The sequence below is a fragment of the Microcebus murinus genome, chromosome 7 (genome assembly GCF_040939455.1).
Source record: "Microcebus murinus isolate Inina chromosome 7, M.murinus_Inina_mat1.0, whole genome shotgun sequence".
NCBI classification, from domain to species: domain Eukaryota; kingdom Metazoa; phylum Chordata; class Mammalia; order Primates; family Cheirogaleidae; genus Microcebus; species Microcebus murinus.
Genome location: NC_134110.1, coordinates 33,475,461 through 33,498,813, shown reverse-complemented (window position 1 = coordinate 33,498,813; position 23,353 = coordinate 33,475,461). Strand labels below are relative to the sequence as shown.

Genomic DNA, 23,353 nt, shown 5'->3' with positions numbered 1-23,353 from the left:
ATAAATAAGTAAATTTCATAGTATATTAGACGGTAATCATTTTACCTGAGCCTAGAAAAGGAGCATCATAGGCCTTCAGGAAGCAGGGAAAGGTGTAGTTGTTAAATACAGATGCTTCTCGACTTAATGATGAGGTTACATCCTGGTAAACCCACACAAAGTTGAAATATCATCAAGTCAAAAATACATTTAAGGCCAGTGCAGTGGTTCATGCCTGTAAATCCTAGCACTTTGGGAGGCCAAGGTGGGAGAATCACTTCAGGTCAGGAGTTTGAGACCAGTTTGAGCAAGAGTCAGACCCTACCTCTACAAAAAACACAAAAATTGGCTGGGCATGGTGGTGCGCACCTGGAGTCCCAGCTACTCAGGCGGCTATGGCAGGAGAATCACTTGAGCCCTGAAGTCTGAAGTTGCAGTGAGCTATGATGATGTAATTGCACTCTAGCCCTGGTGACAGAAACCCTGTCTCGGGGGGGAAATGCATTTAATACACCTAATCTACTGAACATCATAGTTTAGCTTTACTTACCTTAAACGTGTTCAGAACACCTTACGTCCTGCCTATAGCTGGGCAAAATCATCTAACACAAAGCCTGTTTTATAATAAAAATACAAATTTTATAATAAAATATAAAAAATAAACAAAATCTAAACTTTGATGTTCTACTGAATACACATCACTTTTGCACCACAGTAAAGTTGAAAAATTGTAAGCTGAACCATCATAGTTGGGGACGGTCCATAGTGTGGTCCAGTGCTCTAAGCTCTAACAAACATCTCTCACACAAACATTCCCTACTGCTGAGGACGTTACTGTGAGTGGCTTATTTATATATTGGTTTACTTGTCTCTTGTCTGTCTCCCCTGATAGGACATAAACTCAATAAGGCCAGGCAGGAATTAGCCGATTTCTTCGGAAGATTTCCACTGTGCCCAACACATCATAAATATTCAGTAAAGTAGAGAAAGAGAGGTAGGGCCTCAAATCTCACAAAGTGGAAAGTCATCCAGTCATTAAACAACTAGCAGGGGAAGGCCTCTTGTGTATCTGGCCCTGTGCCAGGCACCGTGGACAGAGAAGAACCAGGCCTGCTCTCTGCCCTTGGGCAGCTCAGGGGTTCACTGGGTGACACATGTGCAAACACCAGTGACTGCCGCAGCCACTCAGCATGCTGCACACACCATCAGCTCCTTCGGTCCTCACTGCCCTAAGGAGGCAGGACTGCTCCTGAGCCCTTTATAAAGACCAGCAGACCAAGGCTCAGTGAGGGAAAGAGGTGACATGGCCCAGACACTCTGCCCCATTCATCAGTGGCAGACCCAGCAGCATCACGTCTAAGTCTGGCGCAAAGCAAGTGCTCCCCGCTACCCTCTCCTGCCTCTGATGCTGTCTGTGTAAGAGCAGAAGTTCAGGCAAATCGCACAGAGAGGAACCAAGTGAACGGCCGGCACCACGACGGGATGAGCTGGTGGTCAAACAGCAAAGCCTAATGTCGTCTTACAGGGTGGAGAGAACAGATGGGCCTGGCTAGTGGACCGGCCCCTGAACACTGCCTCTAAGCAGCCCCTTTCCTCCCAGTCCACCTCTCTCTAGTGGGGGTGGGAGGGACCAGGTCCATCTGTGCTGAAGGCTGAGGTGGATGAAATAAAGGCTGGCATTTGCTCTGTGCACCCTCAGCCAAGTGCCCATAAATAGCAAGAGGCCATTTGCTCCAAATCACTTTATGTAGATAAATGGCCTCACTTCAGCCCACGAAGACACACCGAACAGTCAACTGCACAGCTGGCTCCCTGGCACAACAAACTGCCGACCTGGCCCAGCACCCAGGGCCAGGCACTTAAAATCCCGTCACAGCCTGTTGACGGTGTGCCCAGCTCTTCTGGCTCTACAGAGATGCTCCTCGCTATGAAGAGGCAGTTCTCGGGAAGTAAAGAAAGCTAGAGTTCTGTTAAACCAATTAATGTCCATGTCCCCTGCACTGAGACAGACTGAACCCTCTGGCGATAAACACAGCTGCTAAAAGTTGCTCTTCCAAGATGGCAGGATATAGGGCTGAGTCAGACCCCCAGGTGAAATCCAAGGCCCCCAGTTGATACCGACAGGAAATTCTGGATAGTTTATTTATGCTTGTTTCAAAGAATGCCCGGTTTAACCACTGGGCCTAGGCAGAGTGCCTGGCAGACAACAGCTGGCAAGCAGATGTCTTTTAATAATCATATCCGCATGTAGAGAATAAAGACACTGAAGGGCGCCAAGGCAGGGTGGGGGGACCCAGGCCAAACTCCAAGTCCTCTAGAGGCTGTTTCCAAGATGAACCACCTTCCAAACAGCCTGCTTCATGGACGAGTGTTAATTACACAATTCTAAGGTAGTATTTTGTTTTCAAAGTGTATTAAATGTCTAAAAATATCTTCACTGAGCTCTAGAAAAGACTCTTTATCCAAGAGAAAACAGGATGTAATTTTAGTGGGATCAATAGCTGAAATCTGTATGAGATGCTTAAAAGGCAGAAGAACAGACTAGATGATGTCACACCCCAGTGCTCTCTTTAAGGCCCTCCCCCGCATGAGTCTGGTCACGGGAAGGGAGGCCAATATTGATCCCATCGGCAATGGTGGGTTTCAAGCTGAAATATCTAACAGTGGTCTATGCCTGTCTGGTATTTTTCCTTTAATCAATATCATGAAACAGAGATAAACTACAGTACTGTAATGATAATGCCTTACCTTCTGAGTGGTACATGACAGTTTGCAAAGCACTTTCACAAACATCAGCACCTGCAACTCTATTATACACACAGCATACCTTTTTAAATTTCATGTTATTCTTCAAGGCACTTATGAATGTGCTCTTCCAGAAAACAAGGCCCTTAGCCTTCACATCCTGTTGCATCATTGTCTAAATCCAATTGTGACTATCAGTACAGTGGGATAGTAGTCTCCTAAGTTTTTTCAGTAGTGGGACCTTTTTCAAGTGTACTCTTTAGGCAATTTCACAATTATTTCATAAATAATCTATAAAAGGACATGACTTCTCTGATTATAGTGGGTGGGCTCCCTGCCAGCCTCCCCAACTCGATACATCTATCCTAGACATTCCTCCAGCTTCAGACACTGAGCATCTCTGAAGGGCCCTAGAAACAGCGTTAAAACTACCAAATCAGGATGTACAATGTGCTATGACAAATACTGCTTTAACTAAAAGCCACTGTTTTGAGACGGCATGGTAGAAAGCACAGGATTTGGAGTCAAGGGCATCTGACGAATTTGGAACTCTCTAAACTTATGATCTGCATCTGTGGAATGAGTCACTCTAAGATTCACATGAGGGAACAGATGCAGAACCCCTCGCACGGTGGAGCGCACACAGTAGGCCCTCAGGACACATTTGCTGCACGTCAGTCTGTTGACTCCACACCTGAAAATATACAAGCAAGCCCAACTCAAGCCTGAGACTGGAATTACTCCTTCCTGATGGGTTCATTTGGTTTGTATTAATAAAAGAGCTGCAGTTGAGCACCAGCCTCACCCTACCACCTGGCGTTGTGTGTTTTCCTGAGACACAGACGTTCTGAGAACTGTAACTTTTAATTTCTTGACATCAGTGCAACATTGCTCTTCAACCCTAGCACATTAACATAATTCTTTATATTTCATTTCCTTCTGAAATGACAGAGTTTAAAAAAAGTGATGACACTGCACAACATGGAACGCAAACCTTAAAGAGTGAAGCAGATGTTCGAGAATGGTTGTGCGTGCCCTGCGGTGCTGAAACCCTTCCTCCCGTGACAGAGCCTGGCGCCCTCGCACGCAGTGAGGTGCTGACACTAGAGGTGTCCGTTACTTAAGGAGCAAGACCCGCATGTGGCCCTTTCAAGGGTGGATGATGAGCAAACATCCAATGTCCCCTGGGTGAGGTCCCCTGGAGGGTCCCACATACCTCTCCAGGTCTACCCGCCACCCAGCTCCCTGAGGCTGGCCTGTAGGATCACACGATGGGCACCACTGCCCTCTGGCTTCCAGCTGGGTTTGGCCAATGGGGGCATCAGCAGAAGGGAAAGGGAGGAGGAACATGGGGGTGGGCGCTTGTTCTCTGACTCACTCTCTGCCAGGTCAGCACAGGCTGACTTCATTCTCTACCAGGGGCCACAGCACTCTCCCTCAGCAAAACCGTGATTGTCTCCTCTCTTGCCTCTTTACCTAGCTGGCCACAGCACCCCACTGTCCCCAGCTTCCCCTAGTACCGCACTGTGACGACACTGCCGAAACCTGCTTGTGCCTTTACAATCATCTCTTTGTTAACCTCTTGAGTCACCCACATGAGTGAGCCATCTGCTTCCTGCGGCTGCACTAGGACATCCTCTTGGTCACCTCTGATGACTCCTCTTTCTGTCCCCAACCCACCTTCACCCCTCCCATTCAAGCACCCCCCACTGACTCCCTCTTGCTGATACTACTCCTTCTGAGTCAGCAAGGAGGAGGCACATCCCAAACCAACAGCTGCTTCATTCCGGCTTCACCTCCCTGACACTGCCTACATTGTTTCCATCACCCCCCGGACCCCCACCCTCGCCTCTTCAAAGGTGACCCTTCTTGCACTCCATCCCTCTGGACCGCCACCCTCAGTGTTTCCTCCCTCTGCTTCCATCCAGTCTCCACAAAGACCCTTGGTCTGCTCATTCCCCTTCTCTGCTGAGGATGCTCTCCGCAGGAAGCATCCTCCTGAACATCCCACACTCCACAAACTCAACATGTGACCACATCTAACTCATCCTGTTCCCACCAAACCTGCATCTTCCCTGGGCTCTTAAGATTGGCAGGGGTGCCACCATCCAGCCAGGCCCCCAAACCTAGGCAGTCTCCATGCTCCCTCCCTCTCCAACCTCTGCCCAGGTCCTGTGAATCACATGTCCTTAGTGTCTCTAGAATACATCTCCTTTCTTCAACTCCCATTGCTAAATTCAGATACCATAGGCCCCTCCCTTGACCACTGCACCAGCTTCTTCTGTGTAGCCTGCCAACTCCTCTGTGCCTTAGCACATACTGTTCCCTCTTGCAGTGCTAGAGCTCCCCTGCCCTCTTCCCCCTGCCCTCACCTCTACCCTCATTCTTCAGAACATGAGACCTACATGCCCTTCAACCCCCTGCCCCAGAGTACCCACAGAGCACAGGCCACCACCTGCTCTCCAGGCCACTGCAGAAGCCCCTTGCCAGAGCTCCCTCAAGACCCTGTGGAGCCTCTGCCAGCCACTCCTCACACTTCCCCCAGAGTGTCTGCGTCATTTCTGCCCAGCCCACTATGCTCTGAGCGGCTTTACTGCATGGACCTCCATTGAGAGTCAGCATACCACTACATGCCTGCCTCACCAACGGGTCACTCAATGCTTCTGATGCATTCATGAAACGACCCACAGCAGGGTTCAGAAAGTTCCCGTTCTTCTCAGCCCAAACATGCATGCATGTGCACATGCATGTGCACATACACACACATACACACACACACACACACACGCCCTTAAGTTTGATGAGCTTCTCTCACCTTACTAAGAAAAACAAAGCCCATCTGCTACAAAATCTCTGAAGTGAGTTCCTTTTACAGCAAAACCTTCCTACTCTTTGCTCACCATCTCCTCCTTTTCTATAAGTGTTCCTTTAGGAGAGATCCTTCTTTATTTTCCGACACTATACCCTTGGTAGGTAGGATCTGTGTCCTCATTTTTCACCCCTGAATTCCCCACAGAGCAGAACTACCTACAAGTAACATGTTATTCAAACAAAGTATGTTGAATTGGTGACAGGCAGATGAAGAGTTAAGTATAAATGCAATCACACATTTGTAGAAATTAGTGCATATGCACTCATATATAATTAACACTGCACTCATATTCTAAAGTACCTATTCTAAATTGCCCAAGGACTAATTAAATCTCAGAACACCCCAGAGAGTAAAGTGTTACCAGCCACATTAATAAAAAGCCCAGAGCGGTTGTCAGAACAGCAGACTGATAAGGGATTATATTCTGGGACTCTGCCACCAATTCATTCCACCCTGCTAATACAGCAGTTTAAGACACTTATTAGACCCACACTAATTCTGTCTAACCTGCTGAATATGCATCGCTCTTCCCTTCCCTCTTCCCTCGGGCCTTCTCACATCTTCCTGTCTCTCTTGCTGTGGGGGAAGGACAGGGAGCACTGCTTCCAGCACCGTGTTCCCACAAAGAGAGACGGCTATGGAAATAAACCGATGAAGGGCACAAGCCTTTGCCCTGCATGTCACTCCCAGCTGCCCTACATTCTAACTGCAGCGAACTACCCAAACCTCCTCAAATGTGCCCACATCCCCACACTGCAGACTTTTGCACGAACTGTCATGAGAAAAATGCCTGTTCCACCTCCTCCCCCCATGTCAAGTAATCCTTAGAGACAGAATTCATGGACTCCGCTTCCAGGAAGCGTTCCAGGAGGTGCCCCAGCAGACGTGGTCCTGCCCTGCTCCCTCTACATGTGGTCCACCCTGCCATCATACCTTGTTATTTACTGACAACCTTGTCCTCCTCCCCAGACACTCAGCTGCTCAAGGGAAGAGTCTTGTCATACTCAAGTTTGATCCCCAAAGTCTGGCTTGGAGCCCAACAATAGCACAAGCTCAGGAAGCAGGAGGAAATAGAGGAGAAGAGAATCTACAAGGATCTCACTGAGCCCTCAACTTTAGCCAACCTGCATGAGATCTTGGCGTGCCAGGCCTAGCAGTACATCCTGCTTCAAAGGCTGCTGGGCCACAGGCCATGGGCTACCCTTCCAGTACTGCTCAGGTCCCAGGGACTGTCACAGTGAGAGAGAGGGAACTCTTTCAAAATGGGGTTATCATGCACAGCAGCCATTTTTCCTCAGAAAGGACCATTAATTAGAGTAAAGCCCCACTGTGTCACAGGCTGCATTCCACCCAGGCAAGCCCCGGGCCCTCCACCCTGGGAAGTGGCAAGGTGGCCTACTGAACTTCAGACAACAGCACTGGGAGGAAAGCCCTCTACCACACAGTCCTTGAGAGCCAATAGCCCCCAGGCTGGCCTCCAAGATGCTGAAGAAGAGAGTCTCCCTTTCAGAAGTCCTGGCCTGAAGTCTTGCTGGGCAAGATTCCATCAGTGTGTCCTTTGGTCACTAAGAGTCATAGTTAGCTAGCAATGGACAGAGCTGGGAGCACAGTGCCAGCCCTGTATCTGATTATCTCACATGTCTCACTGGAAGACTTAATTACCAGCAGGACGGGAAGTTTTAATTCACATGACTCTGGGACAAGGCAGGGGCGAGAATCAGAGGATCAGCAAATCAGGACCAGCACCCCAAAAGATTGCTGGGTCCATGGCAAGAGCTTGAGCAGAGAAGTCCAGAGGATCTGGACTGGACTCCATGCTCCAACAGGTGCTTACTAGCTGGGCTCAGGCAGCTTCCTTGGCCTACAGACCTTCCAATTCTTCACCTAAGGGAAGAGAATGGCACCCTGCCTGGCAGCAGGAGCAGAGCAGCTGGTGTGGGCGGGGACACAGAAGAGGCAGCAGCCTCACTGTGGAACTTGCTGAGGAAGGGAGCTTTACCACCTGGCTGACCCAAGAGTCTGGAACTCCATATCTCTGGGAAGTTCTGGAGTGCACGGGCTCTGGGAAGTTTGGATGTATGTAAACACAAGCTGTAAAACTTAGCAGCTTGAGTTATACCCACAGTTTGCTCACCCGGGCCCATCTCCAGGGCCTGCTGGAGCTTCCCACGGGCTCAGGACTCCAGGACCCGTACTTTCTTCCCTCTCTAAACAACTCTGATCACGTATCTTGCTATCATTTATCTGAACCTTATTTATAAAGTATCAGAAGCTACTGGAGTAATAAGGGTCACACACAGGTATTTTCACCCAGCAGACATTTACCAGAGCTGCTTATGTTGCAGGTACCAAGCTGGCTGGAAAGAAGAAAGAATTTGTGAGCTGGCTTAGGAGGTTGAACGGGGCTTTCCAGGAAGAACGCACTGTTTGCACAAAAGAATCCCTGGGACAAGAAGGGTCAAAGGGCATGTGGCAGCAGTGGCCTGAGATGAAGCAGTCAGTCTCAGGACAGGGAGGGATCTGCCCACGCCCAGCAGTGGCAGGGGACGGGCAACCACGGAGGACCATCAGCTGGAGGTGACGTTGCCCCTTTTGTGTTCTACTTTGCTCTGTGAGGATGGGCCAACAGGGAACAGGTCCGGAAGTACAACAGCCAGGCTGAAGGTCACTGGGTGACAGTCCACCTGAGGGATGATGAAAGCGGACCTGGGCAGTAGGTCTCTCTCTCTGAGAGAGAGGGGGAGGAGGGCTCCAGAATTGCCTGGAGGAAAAGTCAGCAGGATGAGGGGACTGTTAGATTTGTGGGTGAGACAAAAGGAGGAATTAAGGATGACTCTGAGGTTTCTAGTCCAGATGACCAAGTAGCACCAGCCAATGAGAGGTAACTTGCATACATAACCCTTAAATCCACATGAAAAAACTGATGGCTGAAGCTGAAATGTGAAAAGCAGGGGAGAAGAAGAAAAGAACTAAAGCAACGGCAGAGTCAAAAAATGTGCTGGAGAGATGTGGCTGGCAGGCAGATAGTCAGCGAAACATACCTGGGGCTCCATCCAAGTCACTGGACCCAGTCCACATAGAAATATAAATGGAAGTTATAAAACAAATTAACTTTGAGTTTCTCATCCATTGGACATAGCACAATCCGAGTTCCTGCTCCATGAGGACCAGCGCATTCACTCAAAAGATATTTACTGAGCACCTGCTGTGTGCCTGGCACTGTTCTAAACACTGGAGACACAGCCGTAAGACCATGTACCTTCACACACAAGTTACTTGGCTTGTTTAAGAGAAATCCACCAAGGACTGGAGTTTGGCCTTAGACTTTGGTGAAAAAAGACAGATGTGAATGATTCTATTCCATCTACAGGGAACCAGGCCCTGGTGAAAGCGTGAGATCCTCCCTTCCAAGAGCTGTCAGCCTACGAGGAGACGCACACACAAACCAGCACCTCCAACACACTGAGGCACGTGCACAGTACAGGAGAGGAGCTCGGGTCTGCCGGGAGGCTGGAAAGGAGGGATGGATCTGTGGTTTGAAGATAAGCAGAAATCTCTGGCACAGAAGAGGCTGTCAGCATTCCATAGATAAGGGGTTAATGATGTGATAGGGGCCCCTGCTGGTTCAGGGGGCTGCACGTGCTCCAGGAAAAAAACTATACGTGACTGCAGTTACTCGGAAGGGAAAGGGCAGGTGGGCATTCCAAGCAAAAAGAAAGACCTGTACAAGAGATCGTGAGAGGGCAACATACCAGGACCTTCGCAAGTTCCTACAGACTCACAGATGGGCAAGTGGGAGGAAGTCAGGGTGCAAAGGGGGAAGCAGGCATCACTGAGGCTGCCTTCGGGACAGGGATGGGATCCCATTAACATCTCAGAAAGAGATGCCTACCACCAGGGAGATCAGTGGGCTCCAAAGTAGAAGGCACATACCCACCGAAATTTGGGAAGAAAATAGAAAAATTCCTCATTACCTTTTTACCTCATTCTTTTGGAACTGACATTTTATGTATGTTTTATAATGCCTATAAACATATTCACACAGCGGTCTATGTATTTGAGCCAAAATGCCTGATTTCACATCCAAGGTCCATCACTCAAAACTGTGACACTGGACAGAATGCTTACCTTGGTTTCCTAACCCATGAAATGGGATTAAAACAGTAACTACCTCATAGGGATTTTATGAAAAAGAAATGAATTAATATTTATAAGACTCAGAAAACTGGCAGGTCCATAGGAAGAACTCTATAGATCCTTATTAAATTTTTAAAATGTAAATAAATGAATATTGGGTATATATCCCTCTAAATATTTGCAAACCACTGGTGTACACAGAGCATGGATTGGAGCAGATGGGTTGACCAGAGCTATCACAAGAGTGCACAGAAGATGAGATGGCGATGGTGCCTGGCCCACAAAGATAGCAGCAGGGATGGGAAGACACACTGGAGAAATATTCAGCAGGAAAAGTCCATTGACTGTGGTAAGCAATGGGATGTGACAGGTGACAGGGACATTTCTAGCTGAGACACCTGGATGGTAGAGCCAGTCACCAAGATAGAATCAAGGAGAAACACCTATATAAGGAGCTAGACGAGTTCAGTGTTGAATATGCTGCACAGCTTAAACTGCCTGGGGGATACCAAAACTGAAACACGAGCAAGGAAGATACTTGTAGGACGTCAGTACACGGCTGGTGGTAGAATCATGGAAATGGATGGGAACCACACGGCAGTCCCTAGTGACAGCCACCAAGCATTTCCAGGTCTCCTCCACAGAAGGACTGCACCTGTTGGCCCGCTAAAGTCGGGTACCAAAACTGAAACACGGGCAAGGAGGATACTTGTAAGACGTCAGAACACAGCTGGTGGTAGAATCATGGAAATGAATGGGAACCACATGGCAGTCCCTAGTGACAGCCACCAAGCATTTCCAGGTCTCCCCCACAGAAGGACTGCACCTGTTGGCCCGCTGAAGTTGGGTGGGGCCATGTGATCCCTTCTGGCCAATGAGCTGTGTGGGAGAAAAAATGACAAATGTCACTTCTAGGACACGGTGAAACCACGGGGCTCTCTCCCTCCTGCCACTTTCAAGACTGTGGCTGCCTAATCCAGCTGGGTACCTGAGTGAGCAGAGCCCCCTGGGGACCTGCAGTGGACATGCAGTCCCACAAGAAAGCAAGCACGGCGATGCTAAGCCTCCACCCTCGGGGGCAGCTTTGCTGTCAGGGCATCACCTGGTCTGGCCTCAGCGGCAGTGGCAGAGACAGTTACATGACAGGCAGACCAGGACCAGCTCACAAAGGAAGTGGGGCAGTAGCAGTGGGAGAGTGGGTCACAGAAAGGGAATGTGAACTGTGCCACACCAGATGCCCATGCTCACAGGCACGCCCACAGCCAGGTACAGCTGGAGACCCCCAGGCTCCTACTCTCATTAGTGCAGAGACAAAAACAAGGATTTATGAGCAGCAGAAAGAAACAGACATTACCATTATACATCTTTCCACAGAGAGAAGTGTGGTATTCAGAGACTGACATTTTCACCTGCAAATTTTCCAACATGACTCACTCAAAACCATTTTCAATGGTAACAGCTATTTATCAAGTCAGCTGTTTTGCTAACACAAATAGAGTAGAAGACAGAGACTCAAAGCACTATTGCAAATAATCCTCATGAAGATTACAGGTGCATCTTAGGTAAGACCATAAAATAAATGCCTTGTCTTCTATTGGGAGGATTTAACAAGAATAAGAGAATATTTTCACTACTCTCCTTGCATAAAATGACCCCAGAAATAACAAGCTTAGAAAGGTTCAGAAGTCACTTTTATAAACTTGACATATTGATTTCTGTAGGCTGTAAAACGTTTTTCAAAACACCAGCTGTTCCACATAACAGCAAGGGAGAAAAAAATCTCTTTTCCTGGTTTCTTTCACCATTCAAATGCAGAATAAAATAAATAAATGTTGAATACATATCAAAAGTGTTATTTTAACTTGCCATGGTTGAAGATACAAGAAAAGCTTATTTTGTTTTCTTCTAATTGTTTTAACAAGCTATGGAGCCAAGGTCAATTGTTTGAAATGTCACTAGACTGCTCTTGACAGAGCATGTATTAAAACAATTATGCGAGAATTTTCCAAATTGTAATATTGTGCTTGGCAAACTAGGGAATGTGGTGCAATCGCATGGATGTCAGCCACAAGGCAGCTGGGCATAAGGTCATTTCTGATATTTTAGAGGCTTCAGCAGTGGCCAGAAAGGGATAAACACCCAGAGCTTCTACCTTTCCATTTGGTATTTGTTAAAGTCCACTTAGGTCATTCAAATCAATGGAATACGAGGCCATTTTCTGCATAGCTTATTACTGGAGGAAGCTGATAATCTTATTAGAGGGAATGTGCCTGCCTGTCATTGCTGAAGAGACTGCCTCATTATCACAGAGTGGAAAATAAACATCGGGAAACACACAGGGTAGAACTTTCATTTCTTGTAAGGTTAGAGAAAAATCTAACAGAGGTACATTGAAATGAATAAAATCTCTATACATGAGGTAGAAATGAGACTATTTTTAAGACACAAATGTGGTCCGGCAGACCAGCAACAAGGTAGGAGTGGGGGGACACGGATCCTACCCCAACCTACCCCAAATGTGTCCTGTGACTCTGGATAATCATCACTTGCGCACCTCAAATTCCTCAATCATAAAATTAGAACATAGGTCTAAGAAAGGGGCTCTTTAAGCCAATCTCAAAGGTCACATACTATGTGACACAATTTATACAACATTCTTGAAATGACAAAATTACAGAGCCAGACAGCAGACGGGGGTTGCCAGGTGGGAGGTAGGTAGCACAAGGCAGCCTTACAGCCCTACAGTGATGGAGTCTCCTGACAGTGGTGCTGGCTACGTGCAGTTTACACGTGACAGTGGCAAGTGGCAGCAAGTCACATACATCAGCCAGTGTCCTGACTTGGATATTGGCTATAGTTGTATAAGGTGTAACTGCCCGGGGAAACCAGGTGAGGGGCACATGGGACCCTTCTGTACTATCTTTGCAGTTTCCTGTGAATCTATAATCATTTTAAAATATAAAACTTTATCTTTTAAGGGTTTTTTAGACTTTGAACTACCAGGCCCTTATTTTCTCTGTAGACTCTACGATTTGAAATATTTTACCTAATAAATTGCATTTATTAACATAATTCCTTGGCTTGTATTTACTGATCAAATATAAACATTTGATCCTTGAACAACATGGGTTTAAACTGTGTGAGTCCACTTACACATAGATTTTCTTCTGCCTCTGTCACCAAGGCAGTAAAACCAACCCATCCTCTTCCTCAACCTATTCATTGAGAAGACAATGAGGATAAAGACCTTTATCATGATCCACTTCCATGTAATGAATAGTAAATACATTTTCTCTTCTTTATGCTTTTCTTAATATTTTATTTTCCCTAGTTCAGTTTATTATAAGAATATAGTATATAATATATTAACATACAAAATACATGTTAATTAAGTGTTTATGTCATCAGCAAGGCTTCCTGTCAAGAGTAGACTATTAGTAGTTCAGTTTGGGGGAGTCAAAAGTTGTATGTGGACTTTCAGCTGCATTGAGGGGAAGGGTGTCAGTGCCCCTAACCCTCATGTTGTTCAAGAGTCAACTAAATAACTACCTCACTTCACAACTTACACTAAAATACAGTTTCCAGATGGATCAAGATATAGGTAAAATAAAACCATACAAATGACAGGGCAATATATAGAAATATATTTTATAATTTGGGGTATAGGGAAAGTTTTCTAAGGTATAATTTTTTTAAAAAAAAGCAAGAAATTTATGAGAAACATTTGACTGTAGTGACAATATAGAAATTTAAAACTCTAGCAAAATGCAAACGCAAAAAAAAAAGCAATGCTATATTAGAAAGGAAATTAAAAGATAAATGACAAACTGCAGGAAATATTTTCAGCATGTCAATCCAAAAATGTAAGAGCATGAAACAAGAGATACCCCCAGTCACACATAGCTAATAACTATGTACAGAGATAGTCCACTAGTCATCAAAGAGGTACAAATTAAAACAGTTAAAATCATTCACATTAGAGATTGGCAAAGACAGAGTCTGACACAACCAAGGATAAAGAGGATGAAGGTAGGCCGGGCGCTGTGGCTCACGCCTGTAATCCTAGCTCTTGGGAGGCCGAGGTGGGCGGATTGCTCAAGGTCAGGAGTTCAAAACCAGCCTGAGCAAGAGCGAGACCCCGTCTCTACTATAAACAGAAAGAAATTAATTGGCCAACTGATATATATAGAAAAAATTAGCCGGGCATGGTGGCACATGCCTGTAGTCCCAGCTACTCGGGAGGCTGAGGCAGAAGGATCACTCGAGCCCAGGAGTATGAGGTTGCTGTGAGCTAGGCTGACGCCACGGCACTCACTCTAGCCTGGACAACAAAGTGAGACTCTGTCTCAAAAAAAAAAAAAAAAAAAAAAAAAGAGGATGAAGGTGATACGAGGATACAGCCCATGATGGAAAAATAATTGATACGTGCTTTCTACAGAGTGGTTTGACAATAAGTAAATGTGTCAAAATGTAAAATGTGCTCTATTAACGCAGCAATTACATTACTAGGTATTTGCCTAAGATAATGGCACAAGTGCAAAAAAAAAAAAAAAACAGTAAAATAAAAATGCATGCTCAGGACTATTCACCTGAGTAGTGTTTTTCAATCAGCAAGAAAAATGTAAAACAATTCTAAATATCCATCAACTGGAGACTGATGAAGTAAAATTTATGTCCCACGCATATGATGAAATGCTGTCTGGCCTTTAAAAACAACAATTGACTTTTACTGATTGTTTTGGATCAGGACACACAGCAAAGCAGTCAAAAGCACACAGCCTGGCATCAGCCTGCCTGGTTCCACCAACTCCATCTCTTACTGGCTGGGATCTAAGCCAACTGCTGAACCTATCTGTGCCCCAGTTTCCACTCTATAAAATGGGAATAGTGCATGCCTCTTAAAGTTACTATGAGAATTAAAAGATCTATTAGTTGTAAAACACTGAGAATAGTATCTGTAACACAAAAAGTGTTTTAAAAAAAGTTAGAAAAAAAGCTTGTTAAATAAAAAATATTGTCATGAAAAATTTATCTTCCATATTGGTGTGTGGAAAAAAAAAATCACAGAATATTAGGTATGATACCATTTTTGAAAAATGCATGTGGGTATACACAGAATAGAGGAGGTCTTCTTTTTTTCAGACATTATAACAGTCATTATGCCTAGATAGTGAAATTTGGGATTATTTTCACTTTCATCTGACTATTTTCCTATATCATCATAGGTATTAAAAATAAAAATAAACAAAGTGATAATATCCCAGAGGCACTCTCAGACACATTTGGAATCTAAGTTGGTGTGAACTTTCTGGCAAAAAAAATGTGGCAATATACATTCTGATGTAACAGTCTGTCGGCTTCTAGGAATTTCTCCTACGAAAATAAGAACAAAGGTCTACAAAGAGGTATACATACACACACAACTACACACATGTACACATACACACCCACACAGGAATATTTATTAAAGTAATAACCACCAAAAAGCTGATAAAAGCCTAGGCTTTCAGCAGCCGCACCGTGGCTGGCACAAATAACAGAACACTGTGTCCCACAGAGCCACCAGGAGACCAGCCTGGTGAGGGCCTCGCACAGGCAGGCAAGGCTCTGCTCTGCCGCACAGGGGAGCAGCCCAGGGGCTGTTTTAGAGAATGGCCCTGAGCCCAGTGCAGACTCGGGACCGGCCTCTGACCCAACTGACCTTCTCAGTCTGTGCTTTTGATTGTGAGCCTCAAAGCCAGATTCAGGCCTGAGGTCTGGAGAAAGAGGAAGCAGGAATGTTTAGTGTTGCAAAAGGGTGAAATCCCTGATTTCTAGCCATAACTGTGCACAAGGTCCAGGAGCATCTCAAAAGGAACCTGGTGAGTACCAGCAAACTGGTATTAACTGAGAAGCACCTAAGTGGACACATAGGTACTACAGTAATAGGGTATTGGGCAGGTGGGAGGGGGGCGGGTATATACATACATAATGAGTGAGATGTGCACCATCTGGGGGATGGTCATGCTGGAAACTCAGACTTGTGGGGGAAGGGGGGAAAGGGGATTTATTGAAACCTTAAAATCTGTACCCCCATAATATGCCGAAATAAAAAAAAAAAAAAGGAACCTGATAGGAAAAACAAGCCCTGGGAGGGCACACAAACGAGAGAGCTCCTTAAGAAGACAGCACCAGATGATCTAAGAGGGCTGAATGATTCTTAGAAGAACTCAGGCAGAAACTACACACCACAGAGCTGCCTTAATGGCTAGAGCTGGCGCCTCTGATTCAAACGCAACACTGTTACTAACCGTGCCAGAAAAAAAGAGAGTAGGGGGTGTGCATGTGAGACACACAGAGAGAGAAACAGACAGAGAGAGAGACAGAGAGAGACAGAGAGACCACAAGCACCTGCAAGAGAAGGTAGGGAGAGACCCCGTAACCCAAATCCAGTGATTAACAACTCCACTGGAAATGAGAGCTTCAGGTTCAGGAGAGGTACATACTAATGCTTCCTCCCTCAACCATCCCATTTCTAAAATTATCTTTATTTGCCAAAAGGACTTTAGGTTCTGAAACAAGATGCTGATTCCTCTGAAATCCCAGCAGTCCCTGCCTACACCTCTCACATGGCAATTACTCACACTCCATCTTGGGACAGCTGCCACCTCACTGCCTTGCTTGAATCCTCATGCATTATTTGTGTGAGCCCATGCAGCTAGTAGGGTTGCACATGGCACCCTGCGAGTTCTTTAAGGGAAGGAACAACATCCTGTATTTTCTATAACTTGCACAGATGTTGAAAATGAGCCCTGGCCACCAACCTAGATGTTTCATAAATATTAGTTGATGAGTTACTCAATAATTCACCTAATCTGGTATTAGGGTTTTTACAAACCAAAGTCTTATTCATTGTAGAGAGGCATTTATAGTAAAAAATTTAAAAACATGGGTTCAGAGTAGGACAGCCTGGGTGGAAAGGCCAGGTCTCCTTACTAACTCAAGGACCCTGGACAAATTACTTAATCTCCCAGTCTAAATGCCCTTACCTGTAAAATAGGAAGGATGACAACAGTATTGTATCCACATGGCTATGAACAGATAATAGTAAGAGCCAACATTTACTGGGTGCTTTTGATATGGCAGGTACTATCCTAAGAACTTTATTAAGTCCTATCTCATTCAATCCTCAAAGCAACCATATGATATGGTACTGCTTTTATTCCCATTCTACAGATGAGGAAATTGAGGCAGAGTGAAGTTAGTAAGCACCGAGATTCAAACCCAGATAGCCATATTCGAGAGTCTGTTCTTAACCAGAACTGCCTCCTACATAACCCGCTTAGCACAGTACAAAACAGAAAGAACTTCTTAAACACAGGGTACAATCTTCAAACATGGTACAAGGACCAAACAGCAGCAGCAGAACCCACACCAGAGGCCCTGGCCTCTCCAGCGCAGCCTTGCTATTTCATTCCTCCTGCAGACATGCTGCCCCATAGCGACTTCATTCCCTGCTCATGTTCATCCCCATTTCAGCCTCTTTTAGAAGTTGCTTCAGAGCTGAAGTTTATCTGGAGGAAGCACCCAATATTCTACCTCTCAGCCACTATTTGGTCAATCACAGTCCCTCACAGTAGGGACAGTCTGGGTGGCATTTGAATTAAAGGAGGGAAGACTAAGATGTCCAGATGCCACCCAAACTGGGACACCAGGCTCCCTCCTGACTTCCTACCACAATGTAGGAACAATTACTATCAACAATTAACGATTTACTATCCTTCAACATTCTGCATTTGAAAACCTGATCTTCTCTCCCAGAACACAAGCTCAGCAAGGGTAGAAACAGTGTTTTACATCTCTGCAACTCCCCAAAGCATCTATTAACACATCCCCCTGACCTGCACACCCTGGGCATCAACTACCAGATGACAAGTTCATTTCAAAGATGACTCACAGTGACAACAATCAGTAGGAAAATAAGTACTTCTCCAGATGAATGAGACCTGTATAAATATGTGCTATTTCCAAGTAATAACCAAACCAGTAAAAAACTGATATTAGTAGCTACACCTCTCAATAAGAAAGTGGTATGTTCAGCCCTTCGGCAGCATTTACCTGCTTCTCCTTCCTCCTCACCCAAATTCAGCACGATGATGCAGATGTGCTTCCGTAGCTGGCGCGTGTTAGAAAACTTCCGACAGCACTTGCTACACTCCAAGCTGCTTGGAGCCAGGCTGCTCCCTTCCTCTGCAGCCGGAGGACTGTCCTCAGTTGGACTCACGATGTTTTCCGCCAGCTCCTCTTCAGCACTGGGCTTCTTTGTGGACCCCTTAGGCCTGCCTCTCTTCCTCTTCATGACCAAAAACTCTGTAAGGAAACAAGAGGACACAATGGAGTCACACAAGATGACAGTGCAGGGCTCACACTCAATTTCCAAGTGTGAGGATATATTCAGGTTTCACATTTTTTTATGAATGAAAAGTCTGAAGCAATTCTAGAAATTAACAGCTACAAAAAACTCATCTTCAGTGCTAATCATCTTCACTGCATCTGTATACTAATAGGTAATCAATTTTGTAATAGTCCTACTCAAGACTAGCAGTTTATCAGCACCTTTGCACATCCTCTTCTGCAAAGCAGGGAGGATTTTCAGTTTGGGCTGTCAGCCCCCAGGTCCCAAATCCTCCCCCTTGTTAGCCACCATTTCCACTGAAATCCAGTTCTCAGAAACTGCTTAGGGACATCTTTGCAAAGGGCTCGCAAAGGCTGCTGAGCTTGTCATGCTCTTAATGAGTTACACAACTATTCAGATAATTTCAAAGAGTCATAATTATTAGAGTCAAGCTGCCCTAGTGAGAAAGGGAAAAAATAATTACAATCTAAAGCCACAGATTATACAACTAAAGACAATAACAATATTTTTCAAGTTTCCTAGCAACCTCGTGATTTTAAATGGCATGATCAGAGCTGCTGTAGAGCCAAGTTCCACGTCATTTTATAACCTGCATTTCTTAATTAGCATTTGTTTTTAAGGGATTCGTCTCCAGAATGAGGGTGGGGATTAAGAGGGAGAGCAGGTCAGGGAGCAGAGCATCACGCATGTCTGAGTGCAGGGGGACAGGCGTGGTCTTAGGTGATGCGACTTGAGAGATGCCGCTGAGAGAGGCCAAGCAGGGAGCTGCCACCAGCCTGGCTGACATCCCCAATGCTAGAGTCATCTGTCCAGCTGAGGCACAGCATTTCAGCAATCCCCTTCTAACATCAAGGAAGGAGTCCTAGATTCTGGCACCAGCTTGGGCATATGTTCATCTGTAGAATCAGGATGTCTTTCAGGTCCCTTCCTGCTCTCTCTAGAGCTGTGGTTCTGCGCAGCAAACACCAGCCACTTTATCCACTGCTACCACCATGAGGATCCTTTCACTCAGTCACTCGTGTTCATAAACCAGAGTGGAAGGAACGGAGACGGGCAGAGTCTGCAGGGACAGAGCAGCCTAACAATGGGGGCTCTGGACAGAGGAGCCTGCTTTGACACGGGGTCCTCAAGACCTCAGGGAGACCAGGCAGCAGAATGGGGCAGGAGATTTCCTGAGAAAGGGAGCCCCTTGTTGCAACACAGCTTCTGCTGAGCTGCAATGCCAAGGATGAGTCGACTAGTCTCAGCAGAGAGAAAAAAAACAGAGCCTCTTGCACCAGAACAGCCAGCATGATTACGGCCTTCCCCTCATCTCCTGTGGAGAGCTCCAGGGAGGAGATGGTACTTAATGACAGGAAAGCAAATAAGCAAACAATGGACACAAGACCCCGGAACTCTCCCTGAATTTCACCAAAGAGAACAAAGGCTGTGTTTATAGGAGATCCCACCCACATGTCTGGGAGGAGGGAGGGGGAGGGAAGAAACAGAAGGTACAGAGTAAGGAAAAACTGTTTTCTTCAAAGTCATTAAAACTTTTCTTATTATTATTCTTTACAACAACATGTACGTGTACAACGTACCGAAGCAGCAATTAATATCAGAGAAGCAGAATTAGCGGCGAGGCTATAAAACACCCACCTCGTGTCACACGAGCTGAGCTGCAGAAACATGGTGCACAACAGTTTGCTGAAGTCTGTGGCCCAGGTCTAACCCCGGATGACAGGCTCTGACATCCTGCCTGTGCAGATACAAGCTGCTCCTGTGAGACGCTCTACGACAGGCGTCCTCAAACTATGGCCCACAGGCCACATGTGGGTGTTTTTGCCCGTTTGTTTTTTACTTCAAAATAAAATGTGTGCAGCGTGCATAGGAATTTGTTCATAGTTTTTTATAAACTATAGTCCAGCCCTTGAACGGTCTGAGGGACAGTGAACTGGCCCCCTGTTTAAAAAGTTTGAGGACCCCTGAGGATGCAGCTGTGCAGTGAAGAATTAGCTTGACCCAAAGAGAGGTCTGGCCTTTGCCCTAGGCTCTCGAGAGGTGACCTGTAGACCCCTGGATGTCCCTCCCGATAGGAGTACCTTTGCCTGGAAACTTTGGAATTCATGATGGGGACATCAGTCCCAACCTCTGAAGGGACAGGAGAATAAAGGTATTAGTACAAACCTCCAGGAGAGACAGAGACTAAACGTCAGCCATGTGGGTAGGATGTCATCAAGCCCCAGTAAAAACTTGAATGGCTTCTCTGATTAGCACTCTTGAGAACTGTCACCGGGAGAAGGCAACCTTTTCCAGGCCTCCACAGGGGGACCAAGAGCTCTATGTTTGGAGCCTCTCCCACCCTACGCATCTCTCCCTGTGGCTGCTTCTGATTTGTATCCTTCTGGCCCAATAAAATTATAATCACAAGTACCGTGCTTTCCTGAGTTCTATGAGTTATTCTAAAAATTATCAAACCTGAAAAGGCCACAGGGATCCCCAAATTTGTAGTTAGCTGGTCAGAAGCGAGGGTGGCCCAGAGGACCCCCAAATTTGTGGCAGGAGTTTGGGCAGACTTGGCAGTCTTTCGGAGAACTGTCTCCTTAGGCTTGAGCTTGACAAACTCAGCATAGCAGGGCCCCCCGTGTTTCCTCCACACAGACTTGCCGGAGCACAGAGACGGCAGCTGCGGCGCCTACTGTGTACTTGCCGCGTACAGGAGCACAGCACAGTGTTATCTGCAAGTCTCCTCCCACAGGCTGGAGAGACTCCTTGAAGGCAGAGTCCTTGGCCCGATTATTTTTTACCCTCCTCGGCACCTAACTCAGCACAGCAGGCACCCAATCACTGTGGGTGAATTAAAACTGATGAACAGCACACGATCCGATGGCAAGGAAGAAATAAAATCAGCCCTGAAAGCTTCGGAAAGCCTCAAACACGATAGTGACAAAACTAATCTTCCAACTTGCTACATCCATAATTCAGATTCTCAAGACCAATTAGTTAGCTAAAAATGAAATATTCATAAATGAACTTGGAATAATTTAAGCACTGAAAATGAGTTGCTGCTGTCAACTACCCACATTTTATGGAAGAGCCGAGAATCTTGGAACCGGGCAAGGAAAACCATGTAACCTCTAAATCAATACACTTCAGTAGAGTTTAGCATTAATTCCTCTTCCTCCTCCTGAATTCCTTTATTCAATCTGTCACTGAATTCTGTGGATTGTGCCTAAAGACCTCTGTCCAGTCAATCTCCTACCCACTCTCGCAGCAATTCTGCCACCCAGACACCTGCACGGGGGCTCCTGATGCCAAGCCCCTGCTCCGGGCTTTCTCTGCCTCCATCCCTTGTCTCACCGCCATTCCTCACTACAGGGCCTTCAGTGCTCTGGATGACTTTACCCTACAACTCTCAGACCTGGCTGTCTAAGTCCTTTTTTTTTTTTCTTTTTCTTTCTTTTTTTTTTCTGAGGCAGAGTCTCGCTCTGTTTCCCAGGCTAGAGTGCTGTGGCGTCAGCCTAGTTCACAGCAACCTCCAACTCCTGAGCTCAAGCGATCCTCCTGCCTCAACCTCCCGCTCCTCCTGCCTTAGCCTCCCAAGTAGCTGGGACTACAGACATGCGCCACTATGCCTGGCTAATTTTTTCTATATATTTTTAGTTGGCCAATTAATTTCTTTCTATTTTTAGTAGAGACAGGGCATCGCTCTTGCTCAGGCTGGTTTTGAACTCCTGGCCTTGAGCAATGCTCCCATCTCAGCCTTCCAGAGTGCTAGGATTACAGGCGTGAGCCACCACACCTAGCCCTGATTGTCTAGTTCCTTTAGCATGCTACACACATGCGTGCATGTGCACGCACACACACACTTGTGTGCGTGCACACATATGCATGCATCGTACACACACAGAGCTCCCCTACCGTCCTCCTTTACTATGCAGTGCAATTTTCTAGACTTCCCTAAATATGCACCGATAACTCCTATCTCTTCTTACCTGTACTATTCCCCCCTGCCTGCCTGTGACCATGTCCCTCACTCCCAAGCAGATCCCAGACCCTAATTCCAACCCTGACGTTTCAGGTCCAGTTCAAACCTCATTGCCTCCTCCAGGAGGCTGTCCCCCGCCATGCAAGCAGGACAGCCACCTCCTCAACTTGACTTGGATTAAAGTGTGAACCACACACATGGAGTATGTACTCGCCCACATTATTTCCTGATTATTTCTCTTTTTCCCCACTTTTTCTTATAAACCCTGAGGTTTGAGCAGGCTTTTAATCCCCAGGTCCCACTGGTTCTTGAACAGAGCTGGATATGGAGTAGCCACTTTATAAGCACACATTGGACAGCTGTTTGATGACAGGAAAGAAACATTTGGAAAGTAAGGCCTTTCTTGTGTCTCAGGTTTCCAACAGGAAGAAACGGTCCTCTTAATCCTACTCTAAATCCATAGTTTGGGAACAACTTCCTCTTAGTCAGAAAACTACCCTTGCAGATCTAAGACCAAAAACTGGCAAGGGACAGAAAGAATCAGCCAAAAGTTTTTAAATTCAATCAAAATACATGAGAAGTATAAAAAAATAGTCCAACATTACCAAAAATTTAATAACGTAAGCCCTTTATTTGTACATCACTCAAGTTTGCAAGACACTTTCCCAGCTATTGTTTCATTTCATCCTCATAAAAACCTTAAGAGATGTCTGTAGCAAACATAATTTCCTCAATAAGAAACAAGAGACCCAAAAGTTCAAGTGACTTGGCATATTTTCCAGAACTAGCTGCTGAGCACGCAGAACCTGAATAAGGATTCGGGTTTCCTTATTCCCAATCAAAAGTCTTTCTGCAGAATCATATACCCTTGAGGCATGGGTAACAAAGGTCAGTTCTAGACATTTTAACAGGTACAGAGAACACTGGCTTGGAGTGAGGCAGACCTGGGTTCAAATCCCTCTTGAGCCTCAGCTTCCAATGTGCAAAATAAACATGAAATTGCCTCTATTTTATAGAGTCACTACTGATAAAAGCAATCCATTACAATGCTGAGCACAGTACTCGTAGGAGGTGACTGAAAAATGACAACTGTTTAATATTGTGGCTACAGCCATTAAGATTCTAACTTTGAATATGCCTTTTAAGAACCTATTACCTTCCCAGCCTGTCCACTGTTAGATAATGTGATTCCTTGATGTATAAGCATTCTTGTTCATTCTAGCTCAATATGCATTTTTTCTTTGATTTCTTCATTTTA

General features: G+C 45.8%; 1 protein-coding gene across 5 annotated transcripts in view; it reads right to left on the bottom strand.

Annotated features, from left to right (window-relative positions):
- ZFAT (zinc finger and AT-hook domain containing) overlaps positions 1-23,353 on the bottom strand; it is a 207,278-nt gene that overhangs the window by 137,414 nt on the left and 46,511 nt on the right. For all 5 annotated transcript variants that reach the window (XR_012920142.1, XR_012920140.1, XR_012920141.1 and 2 more), the window contains exon 3: positions 17,831-18,082. Coding sequence is in view for 2 of the 5 variants with exons in the window: in XM_076005001.1 (XP_075861116.1) it covers positions 17,831-18,082 (252 nt within the window). In the remaining 3 variants the exon portion in view is untranslated. The remainder of the gene's footprint in view (positions 1-17,830; positions 18,083-23,353) is intronic.